The 19,804-nt window shown below is 42.8% G+C and overlaps 1 protein-coding gene across 1 annotated transcript in view; it reads left to right on the top strand.

Annotated features, from left to right (window-relative positions):
- The window catches only part of CRACR2A (calcium release activated channel regulator 2A), a 137,068-nt gene that overhangs the window by 38,587 nt on the left and 78,677 nt on the right, over positions 1–19,804 (top strand). Inside the window, exons 3-4 of the mRNA XM_032158998.2 lie at positions 1,242–1,322; positions 16,769–17,032. Of these exons, the coding sequence (XP_032014889.1) occupies positions 16,805–17,032 (228 nt within the window). The 5' untranslated portion in view covers positions 1,242–1,322; positions 16,769–16,804. The remainder of the gene's footprint in view (positions 1–1,241; positions 1,323–16,768; positions 17,033–19,804) is intronic.

The raw sequence follows: 19,804 nt of genomic DNA, 5'->3' as shown, positions 1-19,804 counted from the left end.
GTTTCCCAGGTGTCAGCAGTGGGGACAAGACAGGGCAGCTTTGCTCTCCTGTTTTCCCACTGCGCTGGCTTTGCTGAGGGCTGCTGCCTGGGAAAACACCAGAGAGTGAAGTCTCCCCATTTGTTTGCTTCCAGCATCCTGGTAGCAATGCCAGCGGAGCAGGGGACAGGGTGCCCACAGGTGGCTTAGAGAGGGGGTTATCTTGCTCCAGCACTTTTCGTTATCTGGAAGTGCTCGTTTGGGCTGTGTATTTTGATTTGTCTCTCCCCACTGGAATATAAGCTCTGCAAGGACAATACCTTGCTGGATTTGCCTGTTGCTTCCTTTGGCACCTAAAAAAAGTGCCTGCACAGAGTGAATATTCATTGAACAAATGAATGAGCATGAGCCTGTGTTACCTCGTATAGAACAGGAAACACCTGATGAATATTTGCCTCCCACGAATTGTGCATATGAGAGGCACAGAGGCCAGATTCCTTGGTGATACACATCTGGACTTCAGGTCTAGCTGTGGTTTGAGCTTTGGCATTCTACAGTAGATAATCCCAATCCCCTTTTTGTAATCACTACTGCTCCCTTCAGTCATTTCAAGCATGCTCTCAGACCATGCTACTTAGCATGTGGCCAAAGCATTCTGTAAAATTGCTCTCCAGGTTCAGTCGTAACGCTCCCAAACTGTCCTGTGCAAGGAAGCCCATCCTCTCCCTGTCCCAAAGCCTGTCCCTCCTCCATCATTTTTCAGCTTTTCCTCCTTATGTAGCCCCTAGGCTTTCTTGTACATCCTACTGCATTTCTTTCTTAGGGAAGGCAGTGATTCTTGCCACAATGCTTACATCGCTATCTTCAAAGGTGAGCTCCTATGGTGTAGACGGCATCTGTGGATTGGATGGAAAGAATTTCAAGAGCACTTGCTGAGAGCTGGAGCTCTGTTGGGGGCGTGGGGGCAGTGTCCAATTAACCCTGAGGCTACCCCCTTCTCATGCACAAGGGCCTGCTCCCATCAGGCTGGACGTAATCTCTGGATTCAGGGTCACTAAGCAGACTTATCATTGCCATTCCTTCATCTTCCCTCCTCTTCTCCAAAACCTGGAAGAGGATGAATTAGGCCTGTTTTCTTCCAGAACACTGCAATGTGGCAGGAACAATGTTTCCTCCCAAGTTTTTCCAAAATTGCTATAAAGCCACTTCTGTTGTGACCCTCAGTGGACAACAAGGTGTGATTCATCTCGTGTGTTTCCTAGGTGGAATTCAAGTCACCAGTGGCCAAAGTACCCTCCAGGTGTGAAGAGTTGCAGGTCCTCCGAGAAGCCGGGAGCTGCAAGGTGAGTGAGCGAACAAAAGGCAACAGGTTGCAGAGTACTAGATCTGCCCCTACCCCAGACCCCATCTTTAGGCCCTGCCTTGTTAGCACTATTGTAGCTGTTTTTTAATATTCACGAGGATCAGCAGTAGGCCTTTAGATTTCAGAAACAGTTCATCAGCCTTCTTGAGGACAGTTTTAAAAATACTAGATGACAGAGGGTCTATTTCACCTTGTTGGGGTATCACTTAAGTTCATTTAAGGGAGGCCTTGGGGAAAGGGGGTTTGTCACCTTGCCCAGCTCTTTTTCATGTGGGCACAAGGGTCTGGAAGCCTCCAGAGAGGGTCTGCTATCCTCTCTCTGCAAAGAGCCGTTCCTCAGCCACTGGTCACTCACAGAGCCAGTTCCACTGTGGAGCCTGTCCAATCCTGATTTCCCTGCTGTCCAGCCTCCCTTGGCAATGAGGAGGGTGTGTTTGCGTTGGTGTACAGCATCACAGTTCACTTTCACATCTGCTGTCTCATTTCAGCCACTTCCCGTGGGATAGTGATATGGTAATAGTTTGGATATTTGTCACTGCCCAAATCTCACGTTGAATTGTAATCCCTAGTTTTGGAGGTGGGCCTGGTGGGAGGTAATTGGATTATGGGGGTGAATCCTCATGAATGGCTTAGCACTATCCCTCATGGCTTGGTGCTGTACTTACCGTAGTGAGTGAATTCTCATGATATCTGGTCATTTAAAAGTGTGTGGTACCTCACCCCCAGCTGTCTCTGTCTCTGTTGCTCCTGCTTTGCTCCTGCTTCACCTTCTGCCATGAGTAAGAGCTCCCTGGGACCTCCCCAGTAACCAAGCAGATGTTGGCACCATGCTTGCATAGCTTGCAGAACCATAAACCACTTAAACTTCTTTTCTTCTTAAATTATCCAGTCTCAGGTATTTCTTTATAGCAATGCAAGAATGACCTAATACAGATAGGCAGGGATGAAACTGTTATCCCCACTTTAAAAAAAAAAAAAATGGCCAACTTCCCAAGGTCACAGGGTGGAAAAGTTCACTCTTGAACTTTATTTTTGATGCCTAAACCTTTCTATGATACTATGCTTCTGCTAGCCTCTTGACAGATGGGGTTGAGAGGACAAGAAGAGGGAAGGGAGAGGGAATGAAGACTAGAGGTTTGATGGGGAAATAATTGGGAACTGTTGGCTAAGATACCAAGTGGGGTTATCTCTGCAGGCTAGATTCATTGTTGTCTTTGTTTTCCTCTCATTTTTCTACCAGCCACTAAAATCCATGATAATAATATGCTATCCAAACTCACAGTGATTCATACAAGAAAGACTGTGGTTTGGAGAAAATGTCAAAATTAAGCCCTTTGGATGGCCTTTTACTCCACCTCAGTAGAGCATCTTGTATGTTAAACTCTAACTAATACTGAATTTGTTACCAAGAGTAGGGTGCCGCTGTAATAAATACCTAAAAATGTGGATGTGGCTGTGGAATGGGTAATAGGTAGAGGCTGAAAGAATTTTGAGGTACATGCTAGAAAAAGCCTACATTGCCATGACCTGACTTTTAAAGGTGGTTCTGGTGAGGGCTCAGAAGGAGAAGAGAAGAGCTGTAGAGAAGGCCTCAATCTTAAAGAAGACGTAAGTCATCCTGAACAGAACATTGGTAGGAATATGGATGATAAAAGCCGTTCTGATGAGGTCTCAGATGAAAATGAAGAACATGTTTTTAGACACTAGAGGAAAGGCCAGTCTTGTTATAAAGTGGCAAAGAACTTGGCCAAGTTGTGCTCACATCAGTGTTTCGTAGAAGGTAGAAACTGCAAGTGATGAAATTGGATATTTGACTGAGGAAATATCTAAGGAAAGTTTGAAGGAGTGGCCTAGTTTCTCTCGACTGCTTATAGTAAAATTTGAGAGGGGGACTATGACTTAAGATGAAATTGCAAGTCAAAAGCAGAGAACTTAAAGATTTGGAACATTCTCAGCCTATTCCTTTAGAGATGGAACATCTGTTGTGCCCCTGTCCCATCATTGTTTTTGGAAGCACACAACTTGTTTGATTTCACAGGCTCACAGCTGGTGAGGAATTTGTCTTAGAATGAATAATACTGAGTCTCAACCATATCTGATTTACATAATATCTACATGAGATTTTGGACTTTCTGCCTTTGAGTTTATGCTAGAACGAGTTGAGACTTTTGAGGCTGTTGGAATGGAACGAATGTATTTTGCATGTGAGAAGGACATGAGTTGGGGAATTCAGCGTTGGAATGCTACGGACTGAATAACTGTGTCACTTTAAAACTCATTATGTTGAAACTTAACCTCCCAAGTGGATGATAGTAGGAAATGGGGCCTTTGAGGACTCTGATGGGATTAGTGCCCTGATAAAAGAGGCCTAGTAAACTTCCCATCTTTCTTTTTTTTTTTTTTGAGGTGGAGCCTTGCTCTGTTGCCAGGCTGGAGTGTAGTGGCACGATCTTGGCTCACTGCAACCTCCGCCTCCCGGGTTCAAGTGATTCTCCTGCCTCAGCCTCCCGAGTAGCTGGGATTACAGGCACGCTCACCATGCCCAGCTAATTTCTGTATTTTTAGTAGAGATGGGGTTTCACCATGTTGGCCAGGATGGTCTCGATCTCTTGACCTTGTGATCCACCCGCCTTGGCCTCCCAAAGTGCTGGGATTACAGGCGTGAGCCACTGCACCCGGCCAGAAACTGAGGTTGTAAAGAGTCAGGCAGACTTAAGATTGAATTCATGAATTAGCTGTTTTCCTGCAATAAATTACTTAACTTTTCTGAAACAGCTTCCTGTGGTGCTACTATAAAGAATAATGCAAAGCAGATTTAAATAAAACCTCCTCTTTATTGGATTATCCACTCGTTTGGATTATCTCTACCATAGCTGATTTTCATTTTCTTAAACATTTGAGAGAAGTTTCTGCTTCAAAAATTAAGTAAAATGAGTCAGAATTGTATGGAGTAGAGAATTACTGGAGAGTAGTTTTATTTTTGGGGACCACTCTGAGAGTTGTTTGTGCCTACAGTTTTTATTGCACACACACACGTGGCTCTTCTCACCTCCTCTACCTCTGCTGTTTGTATGTTGTCCCCTGCTAGATTGTCAGTGCATTGTGAAAGACAATAGTTGTAAATACATCTCTGTGTCTCCCATAGCAGCTGTCTGGTTCAGTGCCTTCCACATAGCTGGAGAAATTGCAACCATTTTTCCAGAAAGAGTTGGAACATCATAATCCAAGAGAAAGAGAGGCTTTGAGAATAGAGTGCTAAGAGTTAAGGGCACAGGAACAGACACAGAAAACATAGATATTTAGGTCTGGAGACTTGAAAAGGAAGGTTTGGAACTGGGAGAATGTATCGCATAGAAAATATACAAAATGTTGTCATTAATTTTGGGTCAAGAGAATTATCTTAGATTGGGCTCCCAGAAGCCAACCCTGGGAGGAAGATTCATATTCAGGTGATTTATTAAGAAAATGCTGGCCAGGCCTGATGGCTCATGCCTGTAATCCCAGCACTTTGGGAGGCCGAGGCAGGCGGATCACAAGGTCAGGAGATAGAGACCGTCTGGCTAACACGGTGAAACCCCGTCTCTACTAAAAAATACAAAAAATTAGCCGGGCGTGGTGGTGGGCGCCTGTAGTCCCAGCTACTTGGGAGGCTGAGGCAGGAGAATGGCGTGAACCCGGGAGGCGGAGCTTGCAGTGAGCCGAGATTGGGCCACTGCACTCCAGCCTGGGCGACAGAGCGAGACTCCGTCTCAAAAAAAAAAAAAAAAAAAGAAAAGAAAATGCTTCCAGGAGAACCTGGTAAGGGATGGGGAAGCAGGATGGGAGAGAGTAGGAAGCCACACATAGTGAGATCTCAGCAAAGTTCCAGCCTCTGTCCCCACAAAAGTGTTCTAAAGTGTAAATCACAACTACAGTTTGTTCCCACTGGAGGCAGGAGTACTGGGCTTTCATAATTCCACGCCCGTCAGTCGTTGGATAAGGGCTCTTTAGAGGTGTGGGGGAAACTTCCAGGCACTTCTGGCTCTGTCCATGTGGACAAAGTGGGTCAATAGCTCAAGCATCCACCTTCTAAGAGTTACGGGTTCAGAGAGTTAGAGTGCAAAAGCACACAGATGCTGAGGGAGGGTCCACAAAAAGTATTCAAGGGTATCTGAATGGAGCATCGATAACACCACCTTGATAACAGATCTGCAGCCCTGACTTTGTCCAGGTACACCACACTGATCTGCTTCTAAAGTTCATCATCATATGCAACTTCCTTATCTATAAAGAGGGGATAGTGTTACTTTACTTGCTTATATTACAGCATAATTGCAAAAACAAAACAAAAGGAGATCTGGTATATATAGAATTGTATAGACAATGATAAGAAAGGATGTTATACCAAGCCAGGTGTTATTATTACATCTCCCTTTTCCAGGCCCAGGGGATACATGAGCAATTTGTCCTCTTCAGGCACTTGTCTTGCAGGCATCAGCACTGACAGCCTTTGAAAAAAGCTTGTTCATGGGAAGAAAGCAGACACTTTTTTAATGTTGATAAATTTTGCAGCAGTTTCTTTAATATATACCAGACACCTTGAAATACATCTAATTAACCACCAGATATCATGCTGTGGCTATGTTTGGCTTTGATGTTCTCACTGGCTTTAGCAAGGAAATATTGGAAAGCTAATCATAATAGGGCTTAGTTCTTATAAAATGCCTTTTATCTTCAAAGTCACTAATTATTGAAGAAATTAGGGTGAACAGCAACCATCTCACAGAGACCTCAAATCATTATCAAGGCTTTTAATGTATCTTATAATAGAGCAAGAGAAGTGCGAAGGGGGCTGTTTAATAATAGTTGTCCAGACCTGAAAGAGTTATTTTACAGAGGTAGGAGACAGCTGTTCCCTGTCTCCCTTGAGGCTAGAACAAGAAAATTGGACCTAATTTGAGGAGAAGGGATGCAGGATGGAGCATGGCAGAAGCTACAGCAGGCTGCAGAGTGGAAAGACTGCCCATTTCAAAGGCAGTCAAATGCACCTCCATCCACCTGCCCCTTTATATGGCTGGTGGGGCATATTCACCTTCTTGGTGGCCTGGGGTAGGGAAAACCACACCACGAAATCCTGTCCAGCTGGGGGAGTCAAGGGTAGATTTTTGGACCTCTTGGTTGTTTCTCTTCATGTAATTTTGTTTTGTTTTGTTTTTTGCTTTTTTATTAGTTCGTTTTATTATAATATAATCTGGGGTGGAGGAAGCCAATTTGATTTCAATATAATAATAATAGCTGACAGGCTGGGTGTGTTGGCTCATGCCTGTAATCCCAGCACTTTGGGAGGATGAGGCAGGTGGACCACTTGAGGTCAGGAGTTCAAGACCAGCCTGGCCAATGTGGTGAAACCCCGACTCTACTAAAAATAATAAAAAAATTAGCTGGGCGTGGTGGCACACACCTGTAATCACAGCTACTTGGGAAACTGAGGCAGGAGAATTGCTTGAATCCAGGGGCCGGAGGTTGCCGTGAGCTGAGATCATGCCACTGCACTTCATCCCGGGCAACAGAGTGAGACTCTGTCTCTAAATAAATAAGTAATAGCTGACACATGTAAGTAGCTACCTTGGCCCTTCATTTTACAGATGAGGAAAATGAAGTTCAGAGAGCTTAAGAAACTTGCCAGAGTCATACAGCTAACTCAGGCACTCTGGCCTTGGAATTCATGTTCTTATCCACCACAGCAGGAGGCCTATCAGAGAAGGGGTGGTATTTGTCCAAAGCCCCCTACTTCACTATGTGTCAAAGAAATAAATAACACTCTCATATGGAACAGGGACAATTCTCACTTCCGGCTGGGTTTGGCTCCTGTGCTAAGTGCTTTCCTCCGGCACAGGAGGTGGTGAGAGGAGCCCTGTGAGACGCAGCTCTGCATCTCTGTTCCTCACCGTCAGGGTCCCTGCCCCCACTCAAGAGCCTGCCCAGGTCACGGGGTGTATAGAGGAGGCACAGGCATGAAGAACTGGTGATCCCCCTGTGAAACCCCACATTTCCCCCCAAGCACTAAGACATTTAATAATGGGTTCTGCCCTGTAAGTTTAGGGTTGAGGGGATATATTCTAAAGAGATATCAGCTACTATCACCTGTGCAAACAGTACTAGAGATGCTGATTCCCTTTTCCAGAAACATCAGCCACTCAATTGCTTTCTTGATGACAGCCAATAGATTGTTGGTTGAAATTGGTCACAGTGGGAATATTGACACCACGGAAATAGGCAGATGCTACAAATGAGGGCTGCCGCCTACACCAACCTAGAAAATTGATTGTTATATATTGTAGTGTCTTTTTTTCTGACACCAAATATGTATCCTATAAGTCAATTCGATTCTGACATTATCCAGAGTTAGTGCAGACCCCACAGTTTAAGGGGTCTGTTCCACAAGACTGCACTCACGTCAGATACTAATCCCAAGTCCTCCTGCCCCTCTGCAGTTTGAAGAGACCCACCCATCTCTTTACCTTTATCAGACTTCACCAGCCCCGAGTTAATCACTGGGGCTTCCAGGTACTGCTGCATACGGAGGATTCCTCCCACTGAAGCCTGGGCGATTAAAGAGATGTCAGTGGATCCTGGAGATGCTTTTTGGCCTTTCAGTTTCCTAACTCTGTGCTGCAGGAGACATTCAAGGGAAATCTGGATGACTTAGCGGCCGCTTTCAGGTTTGCCACTGGTGTGATGTGGAAGGAGATACCAGCTGTTCTCTAGATTAAGGGGAAAATTAGCTTAGAACCCTTAGGAGGGATTTAGGTTTGATCTACAAACTTTCTGATTGCAGCAGTTACTAGGCTGCTGGAATTACCTTGGATATCTGGGAAATCTTCCTGGATATATTTAAGGACTGGATAATTCCCATCTGTTTATAACGGCTTTTATGGAACCATTCTGGAGGGAGGAGAGTGGCCTGGAAACTCTCACAAAGTCAGGCAGATAAAAAGTATTTTCTGTTTTCTCCTTGTGGTGGTCTTTTCCCTTTGCCTTTAGAATATACTCTACCATTTCCTCCTTTATGGATGTACTTACTGTCTGTTGGTCTAATGGAAAATCTCTGAGACCAAAAGCTATGTCTAGCCCTGAGATTAAGGCATCCTTGGGCTTCATCCAAATGGGAGACAGCCAACCTCATGCAGGGCTTCCACTTTATTTGGAAATGAAAGTAGAAGCACTTCTGCTGTTTTGTTTTCCACTGGTCTTGAGAAAGCCACAGATGCTCAGCAAAGACTGCAGGTCTAGCCAGGGGACACAGGGTAAGAGAGAAGAGGCTGAAGTCATGTTAGATCAGTGGTCTTCACAAGGGGCTCTGCCTGCTTCTTTATTTGTAGGGTTTATTTAGCTCCCTCCACAAACAGACTGAAAGTTTTCACAGGGAAATTGCTTAATTTTCAGCCATTTCCTGCTTGCCAGAGTTGAATGTAAAAGGTGGAATCAGGCTCCTGGGATAAATACAATGGACTGGACTAGATTTGCAAGGCCTGGGAGACAGAAGAACGTTCTGACCCAGACCCATTCTTCTTTTCTTTTCTTTTCTTTTTTTTTTTTTTTTTTTGAGACGGAGTCTCGCTCTGTCGCCCAGGCTGGAGTGCAGTGGCGCGATCTGGGCTCACTGCAGGCTCCGCCTCCTGGGTTCACGCCGTTCTCTTGCCTCAGCCTCTCCGAGTAGCTGGGACTACAGGTGCCCGCCACCACGCCCGGCTAATTTTTTTTGTATTTTTAGTAGAGACGGGGTTTCACCGTGGTCTCGATCTCCTGACCTCGTGATCCGCCCGCCTTGGCCTCCCAAAGTGTTGGGATTACAAGTGTGAGCCACCGCGCCCGGCCTCTTTTCTATTTTTTAATAGATGTGTTGAGCTATTGACATATAATAGACTGCATTATATATAAAGTGTACCATTTGATCAGTTTTAATATATATTTGTATATGTGTGTGTGTATGAATAAATAAGTCCAGGAAACTATCATGGAATCATATATCATATTCATGAACTTAAGGTAGCAGACATATCCACACCCCCCAAAATTTCCTCTTGCCCCTTGGTAATCCCTCCTTCTCACTCCTTCCTATTCTCATTTCTTCTAACAGATATTTTCATTTTTTAGAGTTTTATATAAATGAAATCATATAGTATGTGCCTTTTTGGTCTGGCTTCTGTCACTCACGTGATTATTTTGAGATTTGTTCATTTAATTGCTTAGGATCAACAGTTCATTCCCTTTAATTAAGAATGGCATACCATAATTTGTTTATCTATTTACCCGTCAACGAACATTGGGTCATTGTTTTTGGCTATTACAAATAAAAGTGCGATGAACAGTCATGTACAAGTCTTTGTATGTACACATGCTTTTCTTCTCTTGAGTAAATATTTAGGACTGGGATGGCTGGATTAAACATTTGTTTGACTTTCTAAGAAACTGTCAAATGTTTTCCAAAGGAATGGTACTACTTTACATTTTTACTCGCAATATATGAGAGTTCCAGCTGCTCCACATCTTTGCCAAGAGTTGGTACGGTCAATCTTCGTAATGTTAGCCATTCCAATAGGTGTGTAGTGGTATTTCATTGTGGTTTTCAGTTGCATGTCTCTTATAACTAATGAGGGTGAACATCTTTTTATGTAGTTGTTTGATATCCCTATATCTTGTTTCGTGAAGTGCCTGTTCAAATGTTTTGCCCATTTTGAAAAGTGGTTGTTTGTTTTCTTATTAATGAGTTTTGAAAGTTCTTTATGCATTCTAGATAAACACCCTGTATTAGATATGTGTTTTGTAAAACTTTTTCTCAGTCTGTGGTTTGCTTTTCATTCACTTAAATTGTATCTTTCAAAGAGCAGATGTTTCAAATTTTGATGAAGACCAATTTGTCATATTTTTTTCAAATGGATTGCACTTTTGTTGTTATACCCAAGAAACTTTTGCCTAAGCTAAGGTCAGAAAGATGTTTCCTTCTTGAAGTTTTATGTTTATAGGTTGTACATTTAGGTCTATGATACATTGTAGGTTATTTTTTGTATATGGTACAAGGTGTGAATTAAAATTCTTTTTGCGGCTGGGTGCGGTGGCTCATGCCTGTAATCCCAGCACTTTGGGAGGCCAAGGTGGGCGGATCATGAAGTCAGGAGATCAAGACCATCCTGGCTATGGTGAAACCCCATCTCTACTAAAAATATAAAAAATTAGCTGGGCGTGGTGGCAGGCACCTGTAGTCCCAGCTACTTGGGAGACTGAGGCAGGAGAATGGCATAACCTGAGAGGTGGAGCTTGCAGTAAGCCAGAGATCACGCCACTGCACTCCAGCCTGAGCAAGACTCTGTCTCAAAACAAAAAACTCTTTTTGCAAATGGATATTCAATTGTTTCAGTATCATTTGTTGGAAAAAACTATGCTTTATCCTCTGAATTGCCTTGCATCTTTGCCAAAAATCATTTATATACATGGGTCTATTTTTGGCTTCTCTGTTCTATATTCTGTTCCATTTATCTGTCTGTGTGTCTTTATGCCAGTATCACTGTCTTGCCTACTATAGCTTTATAATAAGTCTTGAAATCAGGTAGTGTTTGTCTTCCAATTTTGTTCTTCTTTTTCAAAGTTGTTTTGGATATTCTAGGTTTTTCTCATTTTTTTGTGAATTTTAGATCAGGTTATCAATTTCTACAAATAAGCCTGGTGGGATTTTGACTGGAATTGAGATGAATCTATTGGACTTAGGAAGAAATAACATCTTAATAATATTGAGTCTATCAATCCCATGAACATGGCATATCTCTCCACTTGTTTATGTCTTCTTTGTATTCTCATTGATATTGTATAACTTTCAGTGTGTAAGTATTACACATCCTTGTCAGATATATTCATCTCATATTTTTATACCATTGCAAATGATATTTTTATTTCAATTTTAATTTTTTATTGCTAGTATAGATAAATACAATTGATTATCATATACTGAGTGTGTGTCCTGCAACCTTGTCAAATTCACTTATTAGTTATAGTAGCTTTTTGTGAATTTCATCAGTTTTTTTTATATAAGCACTCCTGCTGTCTGGGAATAAAGACAATTTAACTTCTTCCTTTCCAATCTGAATGTATTTTATTTCTTTTTCTTGCTCCATTGAACTAGCTAAAATCTCCAACACAGTGTTGAATAGAAGTGGTAAGAGTAGACATTCTTGTCTTTTTCTTGACCCCAGGGACAAAACATTTGGTCTTTCACCCTTAAGTATGATGTTAGCTGTTGTTTTTGTAGATGCCCGTTTTCATGTTGGGCCAGTTCCTTCCTATTCCTAGTTCTCAGTTTTTATCAGGAGTCCATTTTGTCAGATGCTTTTTCTGTATCTATTGAGGTGATCAAAAGGTTTATCTTTTAAAATTTGTTAATATGGTGAATTACATTATTGATTTTCAAATGTTAAACCATTCTTGCATTTCTCAGATAAACCGTGGTTGGTCAGGATTATCATCTTTTTATATGGCGTTGAACTCAATCTGTTACAATTTGCTAAAGAATGTTTACATCTGTGTTCATAAGGGATATTGGCATTCTTTTTTTGTAATATCTTCATTCACTTTTGGTTTCAGGGTAATGCTAGCCTCATATAATATGTTAGGAAGTATTTCCTACTCTTCAATTTTCTGAAAGAGTCAGTGTAGAATTGGTATTACTTATTCTTTAAATATTTGATAGAATTCATCAATTTAGCTATGCCGACCTGAAGTTTTCTTGTGGGAAGATTTTTTGTTCAACTATCAGGTCAATTTCTTTAGCAGATATAGAATTATTCATGTAATCTATCTCTCCTTGAGTAAGCTTTGGTATTTAGTGTTTTTCAAGGAATCGGTTCATCTAATCTAAATTGTCAAATTTGTTGGCATAAAGTTATTCATAATATTCTCTTACTAGCCGTTTATTGTCTATAGTATCTGTAAGATATCACCTCATATTGCTGATATTGCAATTTGTATCTTCTCTCTTTATTGATCTTCTCAAGGAGCCAGCTTTTAGTTTTGTTGATTTTCTCCATTGCTTTTCTGTTTTCTATTTCATTTTTTCTTCTCTGATCCTTATTATTTTTTTCTCCTTACTTCGAGTTTAATTTGTGTTTATTTTTCTTGTTTCTTAAGGTAAAATCTGAGGTCACTGATTTGAGCCCTTTCTTCTTGCCATGTATATATGATTAGTGCTATAAATGTTTTCCTTAGTACTGCTTTAGCAGTATCCCACAAAATTTGATATATTGTACTTTTTTTTTCATTTAGTTCAATATACTTTTTCATTTCTCCTTTCCTTTTTTTCTTTGGCCCATGGGTTGTTTAGAAGTGTGTTGCTCTCTTTCCAAATACTTGGACATTTTCCAGAGGTCTCTCTGTTATTGGTTTCTAATGTAATTCCATGTGGTCAGAGTACATACTTTGTACAAATTGAATCCTTTTAAATTTATTAGGACTCATTTTATGACCCAGAATATGGATTATCTTGGTCAGTATTCCACGTGTATTTGAAAAGTATATTTAGCTGTCATTGGGTGGAGTATTCTATAAATGTCAATTAAGTCAAGATGGTTGATAGTGTTCAAATCATCTGTATCCTTACAGATTTCTGTCTACTTGTTTTATAAATTATTGAGAGAGGAAGTTATTGAAATCTTTGGATATCATTGTGACTTTGCTATTTTTCCTTGCAGTTCAATCAGTTTTTGCTTTGTGTATTTTGAAGCTCTGCTATTAGACACATAAATGTTTAGCATTATTATAGCATATTGATGGATTGACCTTTTATCAATATGAAATGACTTTTTAATTCCCATTAATATTCTTCCTTCTGTAATCCATTTTGCCTGATGTTAATATGCAATATTCTCTTAACTAATGTTAATGTGTTATATCTTTTTCCAGCCTTTTACTTTTAACAGTTTGTGTCTTTATGTGTAAAGCACATTTCTTGTAGGCAGGATATAGTTGGGTTTCCTCAGCATAGGTAGTCTACCAAGCTGTGCCTGTGTTTCCCCTCCCCGTGCCATGACCTAAAAACTCTTTAGACAATAAGACAGGGCAAACTTGGGGCTCATTTTGTTTCTTTCCTATGTCTCAGGGACAGAGCTTGAACTAGAGTAAGATGAGTGAAGCCCCTATGATAAAAAAAAAATTAAGGCAGAAATCACTGTCAGATGCACAATTTTGCAAGTGAAAGCCTCCTTAGATTTTTGTACCCTAAGCAGCTGACTCTTAGGAAGGTACTAATTCTCAGGGTTGCATAAGTGCAGGGTTAGCTCCTGAGAGTAAATGTCTTTTTAAATCCTGTTCTGTAGGGGCTTCACTCAGCTCAGTATAGTCCTGCCCCTGTTTAAGGATCACCATCCTTCATTCCTGATGTCTAGTGTCTTGAAAACCATTTTTAAAGTTATATTCTCTCTGGAATTTTGGTCATTTCAATTGGGAGGGTAAATTCAGCCTCTGATACTACATCTTTTCTGAAAACAGAAGTCTAGACTTACTCATTATAAGATAAAAATTCCACATATAGAACTACCTGCCTGAAATAAAAATGCTTGCAGGCCCTTCTCTGAAGACTTCAGCCAAAGATTGGTCTTCCTTCATGCAGTGGTCAGTGAGTACCTACTATGTACCATATTCTAGGCTAGAAACTCTCAGTAAAATCAAATAAGACATGGTGCCTGTCTACTGGTTGCTCATAGCTGACTTCTCTAGAACTACTAGTTGACTCTTTCATGTCGTGTATCACCTGTTACCAGGTGGGCAGAGGTAGAGGGAAAGTGGTCTAGGGAAGGTAGAAAGCCAGTGAGCATCAGATCTGGATCTAAGAAATCCTCTCTACTATTTCTCAGGCCCAGAGTGACTGGAGGGCTCACTTAAGGTCACACAGCTATTTACTAGTAGTTGATTGCTACAGAGTCTATTTAGGACTCATTCTAAAACATCTTCCCCAACTATCAGTCACTATTATTGAAATCCCACCACTAGGGACTCTCAGAGGCTCATTCATTAAGGGCAGGGACCATGTCCTATTCACTATTTCACCTAACACTATTTCACAGTGTTAGCTCAGAGCTTGCTGCGTGGTAATCAGTAGATGGAAATAAATGAATGGATGAATGGATGGATGAATGAATGAACGAATGAATGAAAGACATTCCCGTTAAAATGATGAATATGCCTCTGGGAGGTGATTTAGATCAGTTGGGGATGAGTACACTGTTAAGAGCAAGCCCACAACTGGGTCTCAGGCAGGCAATGTGGTATAGCGGAAGAGGTCTCTGACTGTGCTAGACCCTGATACAAATTAACCTCTCCAAAATTCAGTTTCCTCATCTGTATGATGGGAATCCGAATTATACTTACCATATGGGAGGATGTCAGGTTCAATAGGATGAAGTATGCTAGGGGCCTGGCAAGAGAAAGCACTCAAGGAATGACAGATATTATTAACCTCGTCTCCTGGGAGCAGCAGGTGGGAGTAGGGTGGGGCCTGTTGGGAGCAGAGACCTTGCAGACAGAGTCCCGGCAAGGTACCAGGAAGACAACAGCCTGTTCTGCTCATGTGATATATTTACAGAAACTCACATTACCACCATCATTATCCAAAAGCCCTTCCAAAGCCAGCACTGCATGCAGGTGGGCTGAACAATGCACATAAAAGCCATGGAGACACAGCCCTGCCCCCTCAGACTTACATGCAAGGCAGCTCCCTCTGGGGAAGACAGAATGAAAATGTGAAATCTGCCTAGGATTAGGTGATGGTCAGTTCACACACAGAGAGATGACAAGAAAGGACATTTCCTGAGGATGGGGCTGGTCAGATGGGCCAGTGTGGGAATTACATGTTCAGCCACGCGGAGCAAGAGGTGTAGCCTGATCTGCAATGTCAAGGCCTTAGTACATGAAGTTCATTCCTGAGGCCAGGAGCTCTTCCAGCTCTGGCCCACAGCTCTTGACAAATCTGGTAAGTAGAAGTTGGTCACTGAAATCAACAGATTTTAGATTGCTTTGGACATGGTATAGCTGAGCCGGAGGCCCAGGGCCTGGTAATCAGAGAAACCTGCCTGGTGATTCACTTATTTTCCTCCTTTCTTACTCACACGGACACAGGAAATGTGATCCAGGGCATCACGTTCTCCAGCTCGCCAAAAATGCATGACAGTGCATATCTCTATTTTTAAATCGAAGTGTCATCATGTATTTAAAATTTGGACCTATTCTACTTCCAAAAAGTCTTCAGATGGAAAAAAATCCAAGGATGTTATTATTTCCTTTTATCCCGTGAACTTAGTTTTGTATTAATAACATTTATAATTCATAACATTTTATGATGTGGGGATTTCACAGACTTACAGATGCTCAGAACTAGAAGGGACCTGAAAGACAAACAGGTCCAGTGTTCTCCTCACACAGATAAGGAAACTGAGGCCCAGACAGGTACCGACTTGTTCAAGGTCATTTAAGCAGCAGTGGAGTCCAGACTAGAAGCCAGGTTTCTGTATGTCCTCTTCCACATCACATTGCAAGACACCCTCTGAAAACACTCCTTCAGGGTCTTTAAAAGTCTGATTGAGGTATATGATTTGTGATTCGGTTTGGGCTGAAAACATCCTTGGGTGTCACCAAACCAGGCCTGGCAAGTCCTGTACAACATGAAGCTCCTTGAGAATGGGGCACATTTTCTCCTATGTAAACTGCAGAGCTCACAGCTGCGGCAGAGGTCTATGACATTGGGTAAGAGCTCACCAAGAACTTGTTGACTGTGACTGATGTAGGAGCAAGTGCATCCACCTGAGGAGAGCTTTCCACCCTCGGCAATGCTGAGGAGTCAGGACAGGGTGGGATTGAGATCATAGAAGTTATACAGGCTTAGATTTCAATCTCAGCTTTTGTAGTAATTTGCTGTGTGATATTGGGCAAGTCACTCAACGTCTCTGAGCCTCAGTTTTCACATTGCTAAAATAAAGATGATAATGGCTATGTCAGAGAGATGTGAGAATTACATGAAAAAAATGTATATAGAGGCCATGGCATGGTGTCTAAGTAAACGCTCTATAAATGGCAGCTGGTCTATCAGGATCTGTTTTGTTGCTGTTTGGTTGTTTAAATTGGGAGAAATTATTTTCGGGCTCCTCCTATTCCATCTCCTTTCAATCTGGAGATGTCTGTCTTCTTTCCGCACTCTTCCTTTCTCCCTTTGATGGGCTTGCTGATCTATTAGTGATCATGAAATATTTTCCCCTTGTCCTGAGCTTTTGCTAATTAAGAGGTGGTTGCTAAGAGATGCCTGGACACACTGGTGGGTGGCTCTGTGCTTCCTTCTCATCCCCCCTTGTTCTTTTTCAGCCTCACTCCAACCCACCACACCCACTTCTCTCTCCCATTTTCCATGTTCAGATTCTGAAAAAGACTTCAAGAAACTGACTAATCTCGATGGCTGCCCCTGACGGGAGGGTAGTCTCCAGACCCCAGAGACTTGGTCAGGGGTCTGGCCAGGGGCCAAAGGGGAGTGGGGCCTGCCTGCATCCCCTGGACAGCCTGGAGCAGAAGGAGACTCAGGAGCAGACGTCGGGCCAGCTCGTCATGCTGAGGAAGGCACAGGAGTTCTTTCGGACCTGTGATGCTGAAGGCAAGGGCTTCATCGCCAGCAAGGATATGCAGGTAAGCAGGTCCCAGGTAGGCCTGCCCACCGAGAATGCCAAATGTCTTCCTGTCTTGGGTTAGAGCTTACCCTGTGGGAGGTGCCATCCTTAACAGAAAAGATGCCATCAGTTCTGTCTTGGAAGGAAGGGTCTGACCAAACTCTACTAGGAGCCGGACCTCCTGGGTTCATTCTATTTCTGGCCTTTACTTGCAGTCAGACTCCAGGGCTACTTCCTCCCTGCCTCGATAACTCTCCAGAATTGTGGGAAATGATAACAGTAACATAAGGGACTTAAGTAAGACACAGAGAAGAACCTTCTGAAACTAAAAGTAGAAAGGCACCAACTTGAGTTATAACAAGGTCATTCCTGCTGTCTGTGCCTCAGGAATAGGCACAGTCTCTCCCACACGTGAGGAAGGCATTTCTGAGGTCATTTTACCCGTCTCTCAGCTTCAAACCAAACACACTGCACTCTCCTGTAGAGATTCTCCAGAGAGATGGTGTGCAGAATCAGCACACACCATTGCCTAGTGCAGGGCCCGGCAGCCTTTTCATAAAGGTCCAGAGAATAAATATTTTCCACTTGGTGGACCTTACAGTCTCTATCACAACTACTCATCTCTGCTGTTACAGCACAAAAGCATCCATAGGCAATATGTGAACAAATGAGGGTGCCGTGTTCCAATAAAACTTTATTTATGGACAAGGAAGTTTGAATTTTATATAATTTCCATGTGTCACCAAGTACTGTTATTCTTTTGATATTTCTTTTGACCATTTAAAAATGTAAAAATCAGGCTTAGCTCACTAGCCACACCAAAATAGGGGATTGCTGGGTTAGCCCAGGGGCAGAGTTTGCCCACTCCTGGTTTGGTGCCTTTCTTTCTTTAGTTTCAAAAACTTCTCAGTGTCTGACTGAAGTCTTTTATGCTGCAGTCAGGATTTCACTTGAACATGGGTGAATAAAATACAGACTCCACTAGAGTACTTTGAAAGCAGCTCTTTTCCCCTCAGTCTTTGTGTCACTCACTCCATCAGAGTAATTTTTGAAGGGACGCATCCCTGTGCTGTTGGAGGAAGCACAATGGCTAGGCTCTTTCTTTAAGTCTAGTTTTTCAGAATATACCACAGTTGGGCAGTGAAATGGAGACCCTCATTAGGCTCAGCCCCATCTCTGCTCATGCAAGTGAGCTCTGAGGTGTGGAGGCTGTGAAAGGAGCCTTGTGACCCAAGGTGAAGTGTGGCAGTTCTTTCTCTCCCTGGCCCCACGTGATGGTGTTCTTATGCTTTTCCTGGAGCTGTTCCACTCTCTAACTGTTGCACGAATTGAGGGGAAAGACCTGGGGAACAACACCAGCTCAGCCCACAATTGAGCCCAGCCCACCCTTCTTTGCAATGATGACTCCCCCAATAAGTTTCTTTCACCAAAACCCAGTCCCCAAAGGTTCACTCTACGTTGAAGGCCAGATTCAGTGTGTTTTGAGGAAACCTTTGACAAACCCCATCTGTGAACTTCATAATTGGCATTCACAGGTCTGCAGTAGTGGTGGTTGGTGGTAGTGGTTTCAAAATCAGGCTTAACTTTTGATTATTCCCTCTAGACAGAAAGAAAAGGAAATTCACATTTATGGAGGGTCAACTCTGGGCCACATGTACTGTGCAACTCAGCACTCTTGCTGTATATAATCTAATTAACTCTCATTGAGCCCCACTCTTTAATGAAGGGATGAGGAGGCATGGAGAATTGAAACTAGGTATAAAGTTTTAAAGAAATCACTTGTATTTGACTTGAAATATAGTCAGAAACATTAAGTCCCAGAAATACTGACTCAACCTTCCTCCCCAGTCCTCACTCCTGATCCAGGCAGGAGGACACCTGAACCAACAAGCCACCAAGCCGATAACTTGGCATCCACGGCATTTATTTCTGCTGTCTACTTAATTTTCTGAAGTTTTTCTGAAGCTGTGGCCAATGAAGCACTTGAAATGCTTAGTTCTTCAGGCTGGCAAGTGCTGTCAAGAGAGGGAACTGAGCATGTCATTTAAGCACCATCTCTGGCTGCTTCGGCTGGCCACCTCTGAAGGAAGTTGGGCTGGGGGAGATGAATGAAGAAGAAGAAAAACGGGCTTCTCATGGTCAGCTGTGGCTCTCTGCAGAAAGTCCCCATGCCCCTTGGTTCTTCTGGAGCAGGTCCTCCAGGCATCTGTGTTGTTGGCTTGTCACTTCCACATGGGGCTGCGGTGTGCATATGGTCACCCCCTTTGGTTGGTGTCCAGCTTCCTGGGCCTGGCCACCACCACCTTTTTTACTTTAGGCTCCCAGCACAGCCTCATGGGAACTGGAAGGGAAAGAGCTCACATTTTTCATATACACATAAATTCAGAAAGCAGGAAAGGTCCTTGACACCAGAGAGTGGTCTTCAAGGAAGGAGAGGCTGCAGGCCATGTGGGAAGGAGAACACAGGAGGCTGAGGAGCTAGTGGAGAAGCCAAGTGGGAAGAAGTCACAGATAGCTTGCATTTGTTTTGAAAATGGAATGGGGTGCTGGCCAACATGGCCAACTAGACGCAGCCAGGTGGAACAGCTGCCACCAAAGGAACAAGATGACTGGTGCTCTCCTAACAGATCTTCAGAGGGAAGGCACTGAGAGTGGTTGGAGGGAAGACACAGAATCTGGGCTGAAAGGGGAGGAAGCTGGGAATCATGCATGGGGACTCATTCCCAGCCCCCAACAACTCCAGGGGAATGGCTGAGTTGAACTGGCAATGAGCAACCCACTCTCTCCACGG

The sequence above is a fragment of the Hylobates moloch genome, unplaced genomic scaffold (genome assembly GCF_009828535.3).
Source record: "Hylobates moloch isolate HMO894 unplaced genomic scaffold, HMol_V3 SCAFFOLD_8, whole genome shotgun sequence".
Taxonomy (NCBI): Eukaryota; Metazoa; Chordata; class Mammalia; order Primates; family Hylobatidae; genus Hylobates; species Hylobates moloch.
Note: the sequence above shows the minus strand (reverse complement) of the source record. Positions and strands in the feature narration are given on the sequence as shown.